Raw genomic sequence first — 16,154 nt, forward strand, 5'->3', positions numbered from 1 at the left:
CGAATGGTCCTGTCGCAGTGGGTGAGCTCCGAGCTGAAGGATCTCTAAAGTATGCTGCACTTTCTTAAGTGAATCTTGAAGGAGGAGCGCAAACATGTCAACACTGGTGACACGGCATGCACTGAAGCCTCGAGTCACACTATGGAAGGCTGGAGCGCAAATGTTGGAAGGTTACGCAAGAATTACGCGGTATGACATTATCGTCACTTCATTAAGCTGAACAACAAGGCTAAATATTACTCATTAGACAGCGCTTCAACCGCTTCTTTTCCCTCCTCTGACGCCCAACGCTCTCATTTCAGACAACAGCGCACAATGTAACTTATTTTCATCTCGTGACCTCGTTTTTCTACCCGCATTAGGCACCGTGATATCCGATGCTTTGTACTTTCGTCATCTTCGCTGCTTGCGTGTTACGATAATAGACCAAACGAATAGCTAGAGCTCTTCACGCGACGCTGAAACAACGCCCCATAAACTGCGTGTTATGCGGTTGGTTGACCATGCGTCCGCCTGTGTTTTCGAAGTCAGTGTCGCAATTTCGTTGCCTCTTTGTGACTATAACACTCGGCTTCGCTGAGTCGGCACGTTCTTCCCGCATTCATTTCTTCTTTCTTTCATTCTGATTCACATAGAAGCGTAGTGTTCGCTGTAGCTGGCGGCGTCGCCGACTGCCAGAAAACAAAAATGTTAGCAAGAACTTGGCAGCTGCATCGTTGGTTAGTATGGCGTGTAGTGACCAGAAGGGGGTACAGTAAGTCATTAAAAAAATAACTAACCGATCACACCTGTGTTCCGCTATTTCGTATACAATTGTTACCTCAAGAGGAAGCTTAGCACGAGGCCAAATTCCGATTTGCGAGGTAGGACATGCTTAAGTAAAGCTTCCACTTATGGTGTGATTGTTATGATGTAGCATTTCATGGATTATGCTGACTCAAATGTCTTTTGGCGCTTACCTGAATACGTAATTCAAGAGAATGATCCGACAAGTACAAAAAAGTTATATATTTGCACGAAAACCATATGCGCTCAGTGTTTCTACTGGTGTGCTTGAGATAAGGTTTTGAAAAGCGATACGCTACTGGCATCGTTTCACCATGATGCTGTCTAGATGTACTGTGGGGCTCTTACTGTGATGACGTCTAAAGACATGCCGCAATGACACGTGCCTTGTTTGGTGCGTTCATGCGTCATTGGGCGATCATGTTATAAAAATGTTATAAAAAATTACGGCAGAATCCATCGCGTGGTCACTGTCGGCGGTAAATAGATGAGCATTAAAGAAACGTAGCGACACACCATATTGCTGACGTCACGTTTATTTAAAATCTGTGATGGTCATTCTGAGACTTCCGTTGCTTCGGCTATATGCGACATGCACTGCCTCTGGTATCTGCCCACTTTTCTTTGGGTATATATAGATAGATAGATAGATAGATAGATAGATAGATAGATAGATAGATAGATAGATAGATAGATAGATAGATAGGATAGATAGATCGATATACAGATAGAATAGATATACAGATAGGATAGATAGATAGATAGATAGATAGATAGATAGATAGATAGATAGATAGATAGATAGATAGATAGATCAAAACGCCTGAAGTAAGCAAAGAATGCTAATCGCATAAAAGCATCGTGTACTATGCATTGGGTACACGTTAATGAACCCCTGGTAGTCAAAATTGATCCGGAATCAGCCACTACGGCGTGCCTCAGAATCACATCGGGATTATGACACACCAAATCCCAGATTTTAATTAAATTGAGACTTTCCAGTGCAGTCGTCAAATTGCGTGTACAGTTTGCGTGTTCGAGTTAGGAATAAATTCAGCTTTCTTTCTTTTTTTTTTTATGTGCGACTGTAGTCGGCGTACTTTTGCTCCCGTGTGAGCGCGTTTCTTTGTCTTTTAAAGTTTAATTTTATCCTTCCGGATAGGCAATCTGCCAAGCTAACGGGGTAATTAGCGAGTACAAGTACAGGGTGCTTGTCTTATGACTTGGAAAGTGTTGACGCGGCTCCTTTGATGAAACCATGCTCAAAAGACGAGTCACAGCATGTGCCAGTGTAGCACTTCTGAACCGGTTCCGTCATTAGTTGGGCAAATTGCGATGCAGGAAAGCGCACTTGAGAGTTAAGAAAGGGTGTAGCGATTCCTTTATTATTTACAGTTCATTCGTTCGCCATATTAAACGTGGTTTTTTGTTTGCGAGACAGTTTTGCCTGTATTGTTAGCTGATTGATGGATTGATTTCTTGGTTTCTTGGGATTAGCGTCCCAAACCGACATAAGAAATATGAGAGATGACATAGTGAGGCCCGCGCACTACTTTTCACCTCGGGGCTTCTTCAACGTGCATCTAATTTTAAGTACGCAAGAGCTGTGCTTCTGGTTGAAGACGCAGGTGTTGTCGTTTGAAACGCGGCGCCTGCGACCAGATGCGTCTGCAACGAGAGGTAAACGCATTCTTGAATAGCAAAGGGGGTTGGTTCTTCACAATTTTTTTTTTTCATTTTGTGCTCATCGAAAGGCGGCCACTGCGGCCAGAAGTTGAACCCATGACCGAGTCCTCTACAGAAAAGTGCCATTAGTACTGGACCACCACAAGTGATGTGAGTCTGCTAGGTAACTGAATGTCTTCGAAACATGATCGAATAGCTTTTTATTTATTTTTTACACCTGAAAGCCTGCTCTCGAAACGCTATCCCGCCCGCTTCTTCATAGGTGAAGCAAGTCTGTCGCTCTCACCTCACCTAACCTAATTAGGAGCTGGGCCGGGCTTTACTATTCGTTAAAACCGGGCTAGACCACTGAACAAACAGGACCTGCATATACAGAAACCGAGAAACAAAAGGAATGCCGAACTGCAATACAAACACCAGCGTTCTCACATTATAGGCGAGGAGGCAAGGACAATTTATCACAAGTCATTCTCCGCTTGCTCGTACGCCTGGCGGGCAAGGACAACAGAGTCAAGTCATCCATCCCAATGTCTCCAACTTTTTTGTTCTTTCCCAACCACGTGCCGTGTTAATGACAAGGTCCGGCCGCGAGATGAGACACTATAGGTTCCGAGAAATATGGGCACCTCAGTACGAGAACTAACGACCTCTTGTCGTCACCTAGGACGTGTGAAAACATTGCACACCTCGCCAACTGTCTGGACGGTCTTGCGGTTGTATTGGCACACACAAAGACCGCGGCGGCCCCTTGAGTATATCGTGGCGCGATATACGATGGCTCATTGAAGGCTGACCTGCTTTGTCTTTTTCCAGGCTACGCTGGTTGCCACAGGAGAGGTTAGCGAGGGGATAACGTCGATAAGTGGTTGCAATCAGCTAGAACGGTTAAAGTTTCGTGAAGCCTCTGTGGCTTCTATTAGCATTAGCTTGCAGCGGTTATCAAAGTGCTAACTGGACTGTTGCTATGACTTAGTTGCTATGGCGTTCTGCTTACGAGAACGAAGTCGCAGGTGCGATTCCCGATAGCATTTTTGCATGGTGGGGGAACGCAGAAACGACTGCGTACTTAGATTTAGGTGCATATTAACAAAACTACAGGTGGTCGACATTAATCGGAAGTCTGTCATTACGGCGTTTCTCGTCACCAGGGTGCCGCATTTTTTCACTAGCCTGAACTGCATTCGATTCGATTGAAACTAAGGGCTAGCTTACGTGAAAAAAAAAAGCACGCCATGTCACAGCTTACGAGGATCTGTTGATTGGTTGCTGTGTGCGTTACCAAAGTAGGACGTGAACGCGTTATATTTGTGAATTTTTGCTACAAGAAAACTACCGATATATGCGGAAATTGCTTAAATACCGCAAGGGACTTCTAATGGCACTGACGGCTGACATTATAAATCTGTATAGAGTCGAAGCGGTCGCATAACTTGGTTATACGCAATATTCCGGAAGATGAACGTGTCTTAAGACGGGTACATCAGAATGAGGTGATGCCGATTTGATGTGAAACCAATGCATCCGAAAGGACGAAAGATGAAAACGAACCATACCATCCGAGTATGCGAACATCAAACAAGCCGATAAGATTCACCATTCAAATCAACACTAACGCATTAGCAATGACGAAGCAGATGGAGAATTTTATTGTCCTCGCGTCGCCGATGGCGAGTTACGCCGATAAATTTTTCTCTACGGTTTTCTCCTTCACGGTGAACCGTTCTCTTTATGACAGGGCGTCCGAATTTAGCAGCTAGCTTACTGGCCTTGGTACTCAGTCTCACACGCGGTAACATGGTCGAATCTTGTTTCTCAAACACGACAGGTCAATTTTTTTAGGCCCGTTTGCGATGTTACTCTAGTCTATGCGAAAGGGTAACAGAAGATGGGGCGGGGACGACGTGCCGTCTGCCTCTTTGGGGAAACTCTTGCTAGAGACTATCAAAGTTTGATTGCCAAGCCGAAGATTGGGGACAAACGGACGTCGGTGGTGAGGTGGTATGGGGGAGAGCGGATGTCGCACGAAGACTTCAGCGCCCGAACCAGCCCTTCTTTTTCTTGACCAGGCACGGTTCCGGCACCGGCGGCTTGAAGTGCTTACAGACGGTCTCCTTGAAGTGCTTCTGCAGCTTCTTCTGGTAGCGCTTGTTGAATCCGCCGTCGATGACCACGCTGGGCACGTAGTTGATGGGTGGTCGCACGGACATGGTGCGCCAGCCCATCTTCTGCAGGAGAATCTTGCCCTGCGCTGACGAGGCGCAGCCGACGATCTTGCTGCTCTCCATTTTGTGCTCGTTGCTGCACTTCTGCACGTTCTTCTCGGGCTTCCACCCCTTGAGTGTGCACGCTATGAACGGCAAGTGCTTGTCGGTATGCGGGTAGAGAGCGATGGCGCATGCATGGAGCATGCTCGCCTGGCACTCGGGCTGCCCGTGGCGGCAGGTGAAGGTCACGGTCGTGTCGGCGCCCTGCGGTTCCTTCATGCGCGTGCGTCCGAACGGCACCATATCGACGACGAGGTGCTTGCGCAGAAGCCCGTACACGGGCACCAGCTGCTTGGTGATGAACCACGAGCAGTCCTTGCAGTACGGCTCGTACAGGACGGTCACATTCACCTACGGCAAAATGAAATTGGGTAATCGAATGAAATATAGTCTAACGGCAATCGGTAGAACACACGCTTATTATACGGTGTGACAGAGTATGTATGTATGTATGTATGTATGTATGTATGTATGTATGTATGTATGTATGTATGTATGTATGTATGTATGTATGTATGTATGTATGTATGTATGTATGTATGTATGTATGTATGTATGTATGTGTATGTATGTATGTATGTATGTGTGCGTGCATGCATGTATGTATGTATGTATGTATGTATGTATGTATGTATGTATGTATGTATGTATGTATGTATGTATGCATGCGTTGTAGTGCACGTTAAAGAACCCCAGGTGGTCAAAATTATTCCGGAGCCCTCCACTACGGCGTGCCTCATAATCAGAACTGGTTTTGGCACGTAAAACCCCAGAAAGAAGAAGAAGAATGTATGCATGCATACATGCATTCATGGATGCATGTATGCACGTACCATCGTCAACAAAAGTAACCAGCCCCTGCAAACGCGTGGCCGTATTGTGCTGAACTGCATCACTGCCCCACCTACTTCCTCCACACTTGAACTGTCTGGTGTCGAGAGCCACTCAGGCCACATGTGTGCCCTATATTACTCACCGGCATGTCCACTCTTCTTGTCGCGCCGTGCTCTAGCTTTTTTTTTTATTGCGTTAGTTTGCCTTACGGCATCAAAAGGAAGTGTTACACAAGATTGTGAAGCTTTGTCTCTTGCATAAAGTCGAATAAGGAGCGATGATGAGGGCCAAAGATCCACTTGTGTAAGTCTGGCGGCCGATTAGGGTGGAGACCCACACGTCTCAGATTACTTGGACGAGCTGATTGCAGACCAGGGCACGTCCATAGCAAGTGCTGTAGGTCTGCCTCCCGTAGTGCCGCAGGACAGTACGGGCATCTAGAAGAGGTGCCGATATATCCCCCCTGCGCGCGGATTGACGGTGTGACAGCCGCACTAACGCGAACTCTTCGGAGCTATTTCTCCTCTTGACGGGTGAGGCCACCCGGGAGGTCACAACCACGCGGAGGTATGAGAGCTCGCGTGGTACGCCGAAGAATTTCTTTCTGAATGTCCACTGTTTCAGCGTGCGGATAAGATGGGCACACCAAGCAAGTATGAAGAATTGCTGAACTCGACCCGGCGTCGACATAGGCACTCAGGTCTAGTTCCTGGAACTCCGAACAGGAAGGAGGGCACCGGTGCGGTGGTGTTCACGGAACTTGAGTTTCGATTAGTCACCTGCCGAATGCGACCAAGTGGCTTGTTGTTAGTCACCTGGCAGTGGTCCCATGGTGCTAGCGGCGATAAGGATTGATCGACTAAGGGGAAAGTCGGGTCCATGTAATTCGCCAAGGCAGCAGCCTCAAGAACACTACTGTCTTTTATCGCCCGCGCTACGCGTCTTTGACGAATGAGCTCATCAAGTGTGGCTATTTATATCAGAGGCTGCGGCAACAGTGGAGGAACGCTGCGAGCGTGGAGCAAGCGGACGCGCTTCACATCGGCTCCGGCAATTTCCCTCTGGTTTACCGAAAATTCCAAGGGACCCCGTGAAATTTTGCGTCTACTAGACGGATAACATCACCCGGCGCCCGAAGATACCACTCTGGACCAGGTGGGCCAATTTTCGGGCCTTTTAGGCCCATTTTTGTCTTCGCCACTTCACCCAGCTGGGCCTAACACCCCGGAGCCGGTCTCCATCGTTCTCCGCGGCCGCCATGGCGGCCTCTGCTTGGCGCGGCTACGATCCCGAGACGATGACATGGTCAGAAATCGTCGCTGAAGCCCCGTCTTCGCTTGAACCTTCCACTCCGAAAGAGGAGATAGTGGATGAAGGCCTTTTCTCGTTGGTGGCACTTCGTAAACGCCAGCAACGCCCGAACGCCTCGGTGGTCAACGGACTCTCCATAAGTGCCGGTGTTTCTGTGCCTCCGAATACTGCAAGGTCCAACCCTCAGCTCTCGCAAGCAGCAGGGTCGAAGAAATGGCGGCCCACCGCTATGCCTCGACTCCGCAAAGAAGATTTCACGATCGTCATCAAGCCCAGAGTGACGATCTCCCTGAAGACGGCCCTGCAGAACGGTGAGCTTGGTGCTTTGCTCTCTGCCTATGTAAATCCATCTTCGGCGGACATTCTTAGTGTCTGGCCCATCTGGGACCAGAATATCGTCATTGCCACCACTCAAGACGTCAATGCGGCGAACGCGCTCGCTCGTGAATTTACACTTAATGCTTCCAAAGGCCCCATCCCGGTGGTCGGACACGCCAAAGTCAACGGTGAAGTCTGCAGGGGGATTATTACGGTCCATGAGCAGGAAACTTCTACCACCTTGAAATCTAAAGTCCAGTGGCGCGGAGGAGAGATAGCCTTCATCCGCAAGCTGGGGAAGTCGACGATTGCCCTGCTCACCTTCGTGGGGCACAGAGTACCGCGTTACGTGCACTATAACAGTGTGGTGACTGTGGTGCGCGAATATAAGCGGACTATTCCCGCGTGTTTCCGATGCGGCACCATCGGTCACCGTCCAGACTTATGCCCGAATCCTCAAGACAATCGCTGTGGACACTGCGGCGAAACAGTCGCAGTCCTCGAAGACGGCAACATGGCGCCCCACGAGTGCACTCCTTCCTGCATTGTGTGCGGTGGCGGTCATCTTACGGGCTCACAAGACTGCAAAGCCAAATTCCGACGGCTGCAACAACCGGGCAACCCGACCGGTCAACGAACCCAACCTCGGACTGCAGTGCCCTCGGGTCCTGTCACCACTTCAAAAGCTCCCACGCCTAGCAACAAGACGACGAAAGGCACAACCGGACCAGCGCCACCGGCGGGCACCTTGCCTGGACGTGCCCCCAAGTCTCCTCGGTCAACTACCCCGAAAGCGTCACGGGATCCAGACGTCCCTACATTCCAAGACGGGGATTTCCCGGCTCTCCAGGGCCCTCCGTCTGGCGCACCAAAGAATACGTCTCAGCCCAAGGTAGGCAGCCGAGACGGGCCTCCTCCGCCTCCCCGCACTCCTCTACCTTCTCCCCCACCAAAGCTTCCTCCTCATCCACCCCTTAATTCTGACGTCGCGGACCTCCGCCGCGAGCTCGAGACTCTCCGGGCACAGAATGCTCAACTTAACGCCAAAATTCACGCGCTAGAAACGGCTCGGTCCTCCCCGCCCCCCGCACAGGTAGCTCCGGAACCGATGCAAGTGGTGCCGGCGGACCCGACACCCTCTAGCTCCGACTTGCGTTTCACCGCCCTCGAAAACGCCCTTGCCGAGTTGACGACTCAGATATCAAATTTTGGCCAAATCCAAGACAGCCTTCTCAAGGCAGTCACAGCCACGGTTACGGCCGCCGTGACGACCAACATTAAGACATGGCTAGAGTCAAACCCCCGGCTTTTACGCCGAACGGGACGCCTCAAAGACGCGAGCCGCCCATCAAAATTCACCCGACCCATCGATCTAGCCGAACTCTCGGAGGAGCCGGAATCGCTCCCGCTGCAGGTGACGGAACCTGGTCCGGCTCTCCAAGGCAATCTCTCTTCAAATCAACATGGCTGCGCCCCCTCCCAACCAACCCCCTAGAGGGCGGCGCCCCCCGCAAAGACAGCAAGCTCTCTCTCTTGTACAGTGGAATTGTCGGGGTTTCAAAGACAGGACGAAACGCGCCCACTTAAGGGCGTACATTGACAATCTCGAACACCCCGCCGCAGTCCTTGCGCTGCAAGAAACCGGAGCTGCGGTTAAGCTCTCGGGCTTTAACGCTTTTCAGCGAGACCCGTCCACCTGTCTCCTAGTCAATAAAGGCTACACAGCGCAGGAGGTAGATCTCGACCTAAATCTGGAATATTCGTACGTGATGGTCTCTGTCCTTCCCCTGCGGCGAACAGATAGTCCCGTACACATACTTAATATATACTGCCCCCCGAAACTAAAAAACGTCACTTTTTCTAACATCTTTAGCGCAGCGCTAAGGATCGCGGGTCGCGATCCCCTGATGATAGTGGGCGATTTTAACGCCCCCTGTCCCATGTGGGGCTATCGCAAGGAAGAGCCGCGTGGTCGTAAGTTGGCGGGACTTATATCTACGCTGGGCATCACTCTTCTAACCGACCCGGTCCACCCAACACGTGTAGGGAATTCCGTCACTCGGGACACCTGCCCCGACCTTACCCTCACGAAACACATCCGACACGCAGACTGGATCAACACCGAGGACACCCTCGGTAGCGACCACTGCATACTGAACACTGTCATTTACACTCGACCCTTACATCGCGCTTTTGCACAAGCCAAACTTCCCGACTGGAATGCTTTCCGCCAGGCCCTCCCCGTAACTTCTCTCTTGGAACAAGACTACTCCACTTGGGCACACGGACTCGTGCAAACACTCCGTTCACACGAAAAGCAGATACAGCTTACGGAACGTGCACCGGACGTGGATAACCACCTGATGCACCTCTGGGAAGCTCGCCGCAGCCTAACCAAACGATGGCGGCGGCAGAAACACAATCGTAAACTCCGCGCTCGCATCTCTGACCTTACTCAGCAAGCAGCCGAGTACGCTGCCCAGCTCGCAGACACTAACTGGGTAGATAGATGTAACAGCGCAGCAAGACAGATGTCGAGCCGCAACACTTGGCGGCTCTTCAGGAGTCTCATAGACCCTACACAAACACGATCGGAAACCCAGAAACACCTCACTCGCGCACTACACAACTTTCAAGGAAACACGGAGCAGCTAGCGAACGCTTTGCGCTCACAATACCTCAATCAGGATCGAGACCCACGAGGGATGGATTATTCGTATGCAGGCTGCGATAATCCGGAAATGGATCAGCCTTTCCAGCTTCACGACCTTCACGCGGCTCTTGCACAAATGCGCAGGGGGACGGCGCCTGGGAGAGATAAGGTAACAGTCAAACTATTGGCAAACCTTTCAGATCGGGCATACGGAACCCTACTCGAATACATCAACGCCATTTGGACCGGGGACACTTCGTTGCCAGCCGATTGGAAGACATCATTGGTAACCTTTATCCCGAAGGCGGGGAAATCGGTAAACATAGACAACCTCCGGCCCATTTCCCTCACTTCATGTGTAGGGAAACTCGTGGAAACGATGGTCCGTGACCGCCTCTCGGAATATCTCGAGAGCAAGAACACTTTCGCAGACACCATGTTCGGTTTCCGACCTCAAAAGTCGGCACAAGACATCCTTTTACAGCTTCATCACGAGATCCTCGAACCCACCGAACACCCACATAACGACAAGATAGTCCTGGCACTCGATCTCAAGGGTGCCTTTGATAATGTTAAGCACGCCGTCATACTAAAGCATCTTAGCGAGACCAACTGCGGCGCTCGTACGTTCAACTATATCAAACATTTCTTAACGGACCGCTTGGCCTTTATACGCCTACAAGAGACCGAGTACGGCCCGTTTGAGATGGGAACACGGGGCACACCACAAGGCGCTGTGTTGTCCCCGCTTCTCTTTAACATTGCCATGACACACCTCCCGGCACAGTTGGCGGGTGTCGATGGTGTTCAGCATGCGCTGTACGCCGACGACATCACCATCTGGGCCACTACGGGAAACATAGGAGTGATGGAGGAATGCCTGCAAGCAGCGGCGAGCATAGTAGACCACTATGCTACGTACTGCGGCCTCGAATGCTCCCCGTCCAAGTCTCAATTTGTGCATATTCGACCTTCCCCGAAATGCAAAATCTCAGTTCAGCTTTCTCTCGCCAGTGGCCCCATCCGAGAAGTGGAGGAGATTCGAATACTCGGTCTCTTCATTAATCAACATCGCAAGGCAGACACAACTCTTGCCAAACTCCGCAAGGTCGGCGACCAGGTGGGCCGGATGGTTCGCCGCGTTTCCAACAAGCGAGGAGGGTTGCGAAGTAAGGATGCGGTGCGGCTCGCACATGCCTTCGTGACTAGTAGAGTACTGTACTCGACTCCATACCTACGCTTACGGAAACATGACGAAGATTGCTTGGAGGTTGTACTCCGCAAAATGCTCAAGAGAGCCCTCGACCTCCCGATCTCCACTTCCAACGCGCGTCTTCTCGCGTTGGGGGTGGTGAACACCTATCGGGAACTTCGCGAGGCGCATCTTGTTAACCAATACACGCGTCTCGCCCAGACCGTGTCCGGTCGCCGCCTCTTGGACCGGTTACATATTAAACATGACCACCATACGATGGAAAGGGTTCGAGTGCCCGAACTGTGGAGACGCGCCCTCTACGTTCGACCCCTTCCAACTAAGATGAACAAGGAGGACCATAATGGCCGGCGCCAGGCGCGGGCGGATGCCCTGCACCGCCACTATGGCTCTAAGAAACACGTATTCTACGTCGATATTGCAGGTCCAAACCACACCAGGGGGGGATGGTACATGGCTGCAATCATACACGAGGAAAGACAAGTGGACGGCCTCTCGTTCAAAGCACCCAGCTCAACGCACGCGGAGGAGGTGGCGATCGCCCTCGCAGCCTCCCATCCCGACTCTAAATTCATCCTCACAGACTCCCGCGGAGCCTGTCGTAACTTTCAATTCGGATGGATCACTCCTCTCGCTGACAAAATTCTTCGCCGCAGTATTCGCGACTGCGACCCAACTCATCGCTCAATCATATGGGTCCCCGGCCACCAAGGCATGCCAGGTAACGAAGCCGCCCATGAGGCAGCCCGCGCACTCACTTACCGGGCACCAGGCATCACTTGGGAGGACCTTGACCCAGATCACAGCCCTCTTCTTTCTTTTAAAGATATTACTGAGCACTATCGTGCCGAACACCGGCGTTACCCGGTTCCTATGAAGGGGCTGGGTAAAGCTGGCGAACGAACTCTCCTTAGGCTCTTTACAAACACTCTGCTGTGCCCGGCGGTTCTCAAGCACTTTAATCCTTCTTTTGACGGCCGCTGCTCATTCTGTGGGGAGGTGGCCGACACCTTCCACATGGTTTGGGCATGCCGGCAAAATCCTTCTCTCCCCCCCATCACCCCTTCCCCTACCCGAGAGGACTGGGAGGCGGCCCTGCTCGGCTGCCAGGAACTATCGGCCCAACAAGCCCTAGTTCGGCGGACCTGGGCAGCGGTCAAGACCAACGGGGTCCCGGAATGAGGGACTCCGCCCAGTATTGCAAGGGGCACGACCCACTAGAGGCCTCTCCCCCAGCACCTCTCTGTATAGATAGACCAATAAATGCTTTTCACCACCACCATCAAGTGTGTTCACCTGAGCTTCTGCCTGAAGTGTCGTGATAGGTGTGAGCCTTGGAAGACCTGTAATCACACGCATAGCTTCGCGGTTAAGGTTTTCCAGTCGAGCCTGTTCTGCTTTGGTAAGACGCTGAAACTGTGCTTGATAGATCAAGCGAGGCTGTAAGACGGAGCAAACCAGCTGCCGAGCAATACGAGTGCGAGCCCCACCTGATCTCTGGGTGATGCAACGAAAGAGATGAAGCATGCTAGAAGGGGATCTGCGTGCAGAGCGTAGCCAGGGCGATGCCGAGCCGGATGCAGAAAAATCCACTCTAAGCACTCGGACTGTGGTGACGTCTGCCAAGACGCGACCATCGAGCGTAAGTCGAAGTGGGGCTTGGTTAAGCTATGGACGGCCCCAGCTGCTAGCAATGCTTATGTAGGAGGTCTTTTCAGTTGAGAGCGTGAGCCCCACTAACGTGCACCAAGCAAGTGTTGTATTAAGTGGTGCCTGCAGTGCCTAGCTTGATGAGTTGTGTGTGAGCAAGCCCCCCCGAAACATGCCGTGGCTAGTGCGCTACTGAGAAAGTAATAGAGGCTTACATGCGATAAAACCAATTAATGAAAATGCCGGCGAGTGATGGAAGACCTACATGTACAATGCGCAGGCCTCGTCACCAACTGAGTTCTAGCGGAGATGAATTATTGAAATACGGGATGATGCAGTTCGCCATATGGTACGGCCACGTGCACCTGTTATCCGCTAAGGATGCTCACGACAGTACGTATGATTGAACCAATGGACACCCAACTAGGGCAACACCTCATGGCTTGCTTATAAAAGTGAACCGCTTCCAATCCATGCCCGAGTTTAAACTCATACTACATGCAAAGTTGTACAGAGATCAACACACTTCTCTAGAACTGCACTGGCGATATCTGAAGATGACCTGTGACACAAAATCGGCTGTATGTGAGGTTCCGTGACTACATTGACAGTTTCCATTGATTTCGCTCGACCTGGGGGTTGGATTAAACTTTGGTAGCTACTTTGGCCCTCAGGAGTGTGTTCTAGACAAGCGTGTTGACCTCTGTATTATATAGACCAGAAATTTGTAACACTCGCCCCCGCGTTTGGAGCAGACGTGCAGCCGACCACAAAAGCTTAGGGGCCACGGGATCTCAGAAAACGTTGAATTTCCGAGCAACCTGTGAAACAGTAGCCAATAAAACGGTACATGACTATGTCGCTCGCATATACTAGTAGAGGCTGGAAATGCGAATAGCACGATGCACTATGAGGCTGCGGAGATATTCAGATTTCTTTCTTAGATCCGTGTGGTTCATAAAATTTTGCGGTCGACTGTCCTTAATTTTCGTACCAGCCTCCATCTGTCGGCGCTGCCCACGCACGAACTGCTGGTTGATGACGCGGCAGCTGATGGCAAGCGAACACTGCCATCCAGTACGCGATAAGAGCAGGCTGAACGATATGGCTGCCGTTCGTATTCTCGCAGTCCCCGGCAAACGAGGACTGTCAGCTAAATGCGCTGAAGATTATCGCCTATATAAGTGGAACGTGGAAACGCGATACACTTGTCCTAAGTGAGCGATGCTTTGAGTCCATCGGGAACGCACAATACATCCTTCGGGATACGATTCATCCACTCGCTAGTATACGTGATCTGGCGCTGCCGTCAGTACAAAAAGCTTGTGCGCGCTCTGCCTTATACGAGGAGCTCGGGGTAGCCCACCTTCTGCACAGCAGGTGGGAAGAGGGCCGCGGCTGGTTCCGGCTGGGTCTGGCCAAGACACGGGCTGCAGGTGAGAAGGCCTAGGAGCAGCAGGCTGCACAGCGAAGCGGCCCCCATGGCCGAATCTTGAGCGACGGCGACGCGAGGACACCCCAATGCCCCGATGCCGGCTTGACGGGGCCTCGGGTCTACCGGTGGAAAGCCGCCTGGGTTAGGCGGAATTTTGTTTTGCGACGGCGCGCGCATCGCGTGAAGTGCGCCGACTGTGGCCTGTATGGCTCTTCCTCGTCTTCTTCTTTTTGTCAAAAAAAAAGGAATGAAATTTTCAATCGTAAAATAAAAAAATTAAGTCGAAGACTACAAAGGAGGGCGCATAGAAGACGTTCCTAGGGTACTGAGACGAAGTTTCCATTCGCCCATCAATGCATTCGCCCATTCAAGTACATGTAAGACGCAGAAATACTTTGCTGAGATAACCTCTGGGCAGATTTTAGTGACGTGTATTGTATTTCAGAGAGAAAGTTAAATTCGAGCGACTGTTGGAAGCGGAATGTTGATATAGGGCCTGAATTGCATTCTTTTTCCTAGTATACCGAACATTTGTAAGTTGGAAAAAAAAAGAAAGAGAAGAACGGCACGAGGTTTACAAATCCGTAACCCTGCACCAAGAACATAGATCGCAGTTGAGTAAACTATATCCGTTAGATTGTCCAAAAGCTGACAAGTTTGATATATTGATTACTTCTCACGCGAATTTATTACAATGTTTGCAAAGGTTTTGCCGGTGTCTTAGTCATAAAATAGCGGTTTACGTAAACATTATGTATAACACATCAATATTGTCCACTATGATTTAGTATTAGCTGCAATTTACAGAATTGTGATTTCGTTTTCCATTGCTCAGTTGCAAAGTTGTAAGCATGATTGTTTCGTTTTCCGAAATGTTGCGATTTTTAGGAATTATTAATAAAAAATTGACATCTCAAAACGTACATACGTTTGCAACAGTCACTAGATTTTAACGCTTGCTTCAACACGCAATAAACCTCATCACATTTGGTGCTGTGGTTGCCTAGATAAACGATTTCGCTTTTCCCATGTGTTCTGCTAGGAACCGCCGAGCTTAAAGGTACGATTCAAATGATGCTTCGGCAGACAGTACATTTTTTCATGCAAAATATTTCAGGAATTCATTTGTTTGGTGTCAATAAATGCTCGCAATTAAAAAATTAAGAACGGAGGGGGTTGAGCTTTCAGCCGGTGCGTTTAGCGTAGAATGACCCCGTCGCCCTCTGCCTGCTTTATTGTCCTTCTGCCGCACAACGTTTCTAGCCGAATAAAGTTGTTCTCTCTCTTTACTGACACCGTTCTGGCTCTTGCGGTCAATTCGATTTTTATTTTCGCGAGAATTCAAAACTCTGTCGTGAAGTTCATACCGAGACAGCTCCTCGAGCGCCAGACTTCGTCGCTGTCACTGGAATCCGCCTTCTGGTATCTCTTCCACCCCAAAACGTGCTAACGCAGCCACTTCGCTGATACGTAGCAACATTACAAAGTTGATAGCCCTGTATCTTCTGCCCTCGTAAGTGGACGACCTTCGTCATCTGCTTGGCACCTACTTCAATACTTTTGATTTTGGCGACCGCTCCAAAGGCCAAAGCTCGCTCGTTAAGCATCGAATACTTACTATCGATGCGCCACCAATTCACAGGAGGCCTTTACACCTCTCACCATCCGAGCGCGAATGTATCAATAAAACGCTTACAAACGTCAATATTGAGCCATCTTCGAGTCCGTAGACTTCCCCTGTTGCCTTAGTTAGAAAGCAAAACACCAGTTGGTGTTCCTTCGTAGATGGTGGACATTTAAACAGGGTCGCAGAGAAAGATGTCTATCCCCTTCGACGTCTCTATAATGCTCAGGATTGTCTTCCCAGCGTTACCTTTTTTTTTGTTTTTTTTTTTGTTTTTGTTTTTTTTTTTTGCTCGATAGACCGGCGCACTGGTTACATGGAGATCGTCGTAGGCGATATGGACCGTAAGTTCCAGTTGAAATTTATGTCGTCTGACTTGT

At 50.3% G+C, this 16,154-nt stretch overlaps 1 protein-coding gene across 1 annotated transcript; it reads right to left on the bottom strand.

Moving 5' to 3' along the window:
* Window positions 1-4,502: 4,502 nt before the first annotated feature.
* On the bottom strand, window positions 4,503-14,328 carry LOC119431442 (GILT-like protein 1). Its single transcript, XM_037698930.2, has 2 exons — window positions 14,082-14,328; window positions 4,503-5,087 (listed from the first exon to the last, which is right to left on the bottom strand). The coding sequence occupies exons 1-2, from the start codon at window positions 14,325-14,327 to the stop codon at window positions 4,503-4,505; spliced, it is 831 nt and encodes a 276-aa protein (XP_037554858.2). The 5' UTR covers window position 14,328.
* Window positions 14,329-16,154: the final 1,826 nt, after the last annotated feature.

The sequence above is a fragment of the Dermacentor silvarum genome, chromosome 10 (assembly GCF_013339745.2).
Source record: "Dermacentor silvarum isolate Dsil-2018 chromosome 10, BIME_Dsil_1.4, whole genome shotgun sequence".
NCBI classification, from domain to species: Eukaryota; Metazoa; Arthropoda; class Arachnida; order Ixodida; family Ixodidae; genus Dermacentor; species Dermacentor silvarum.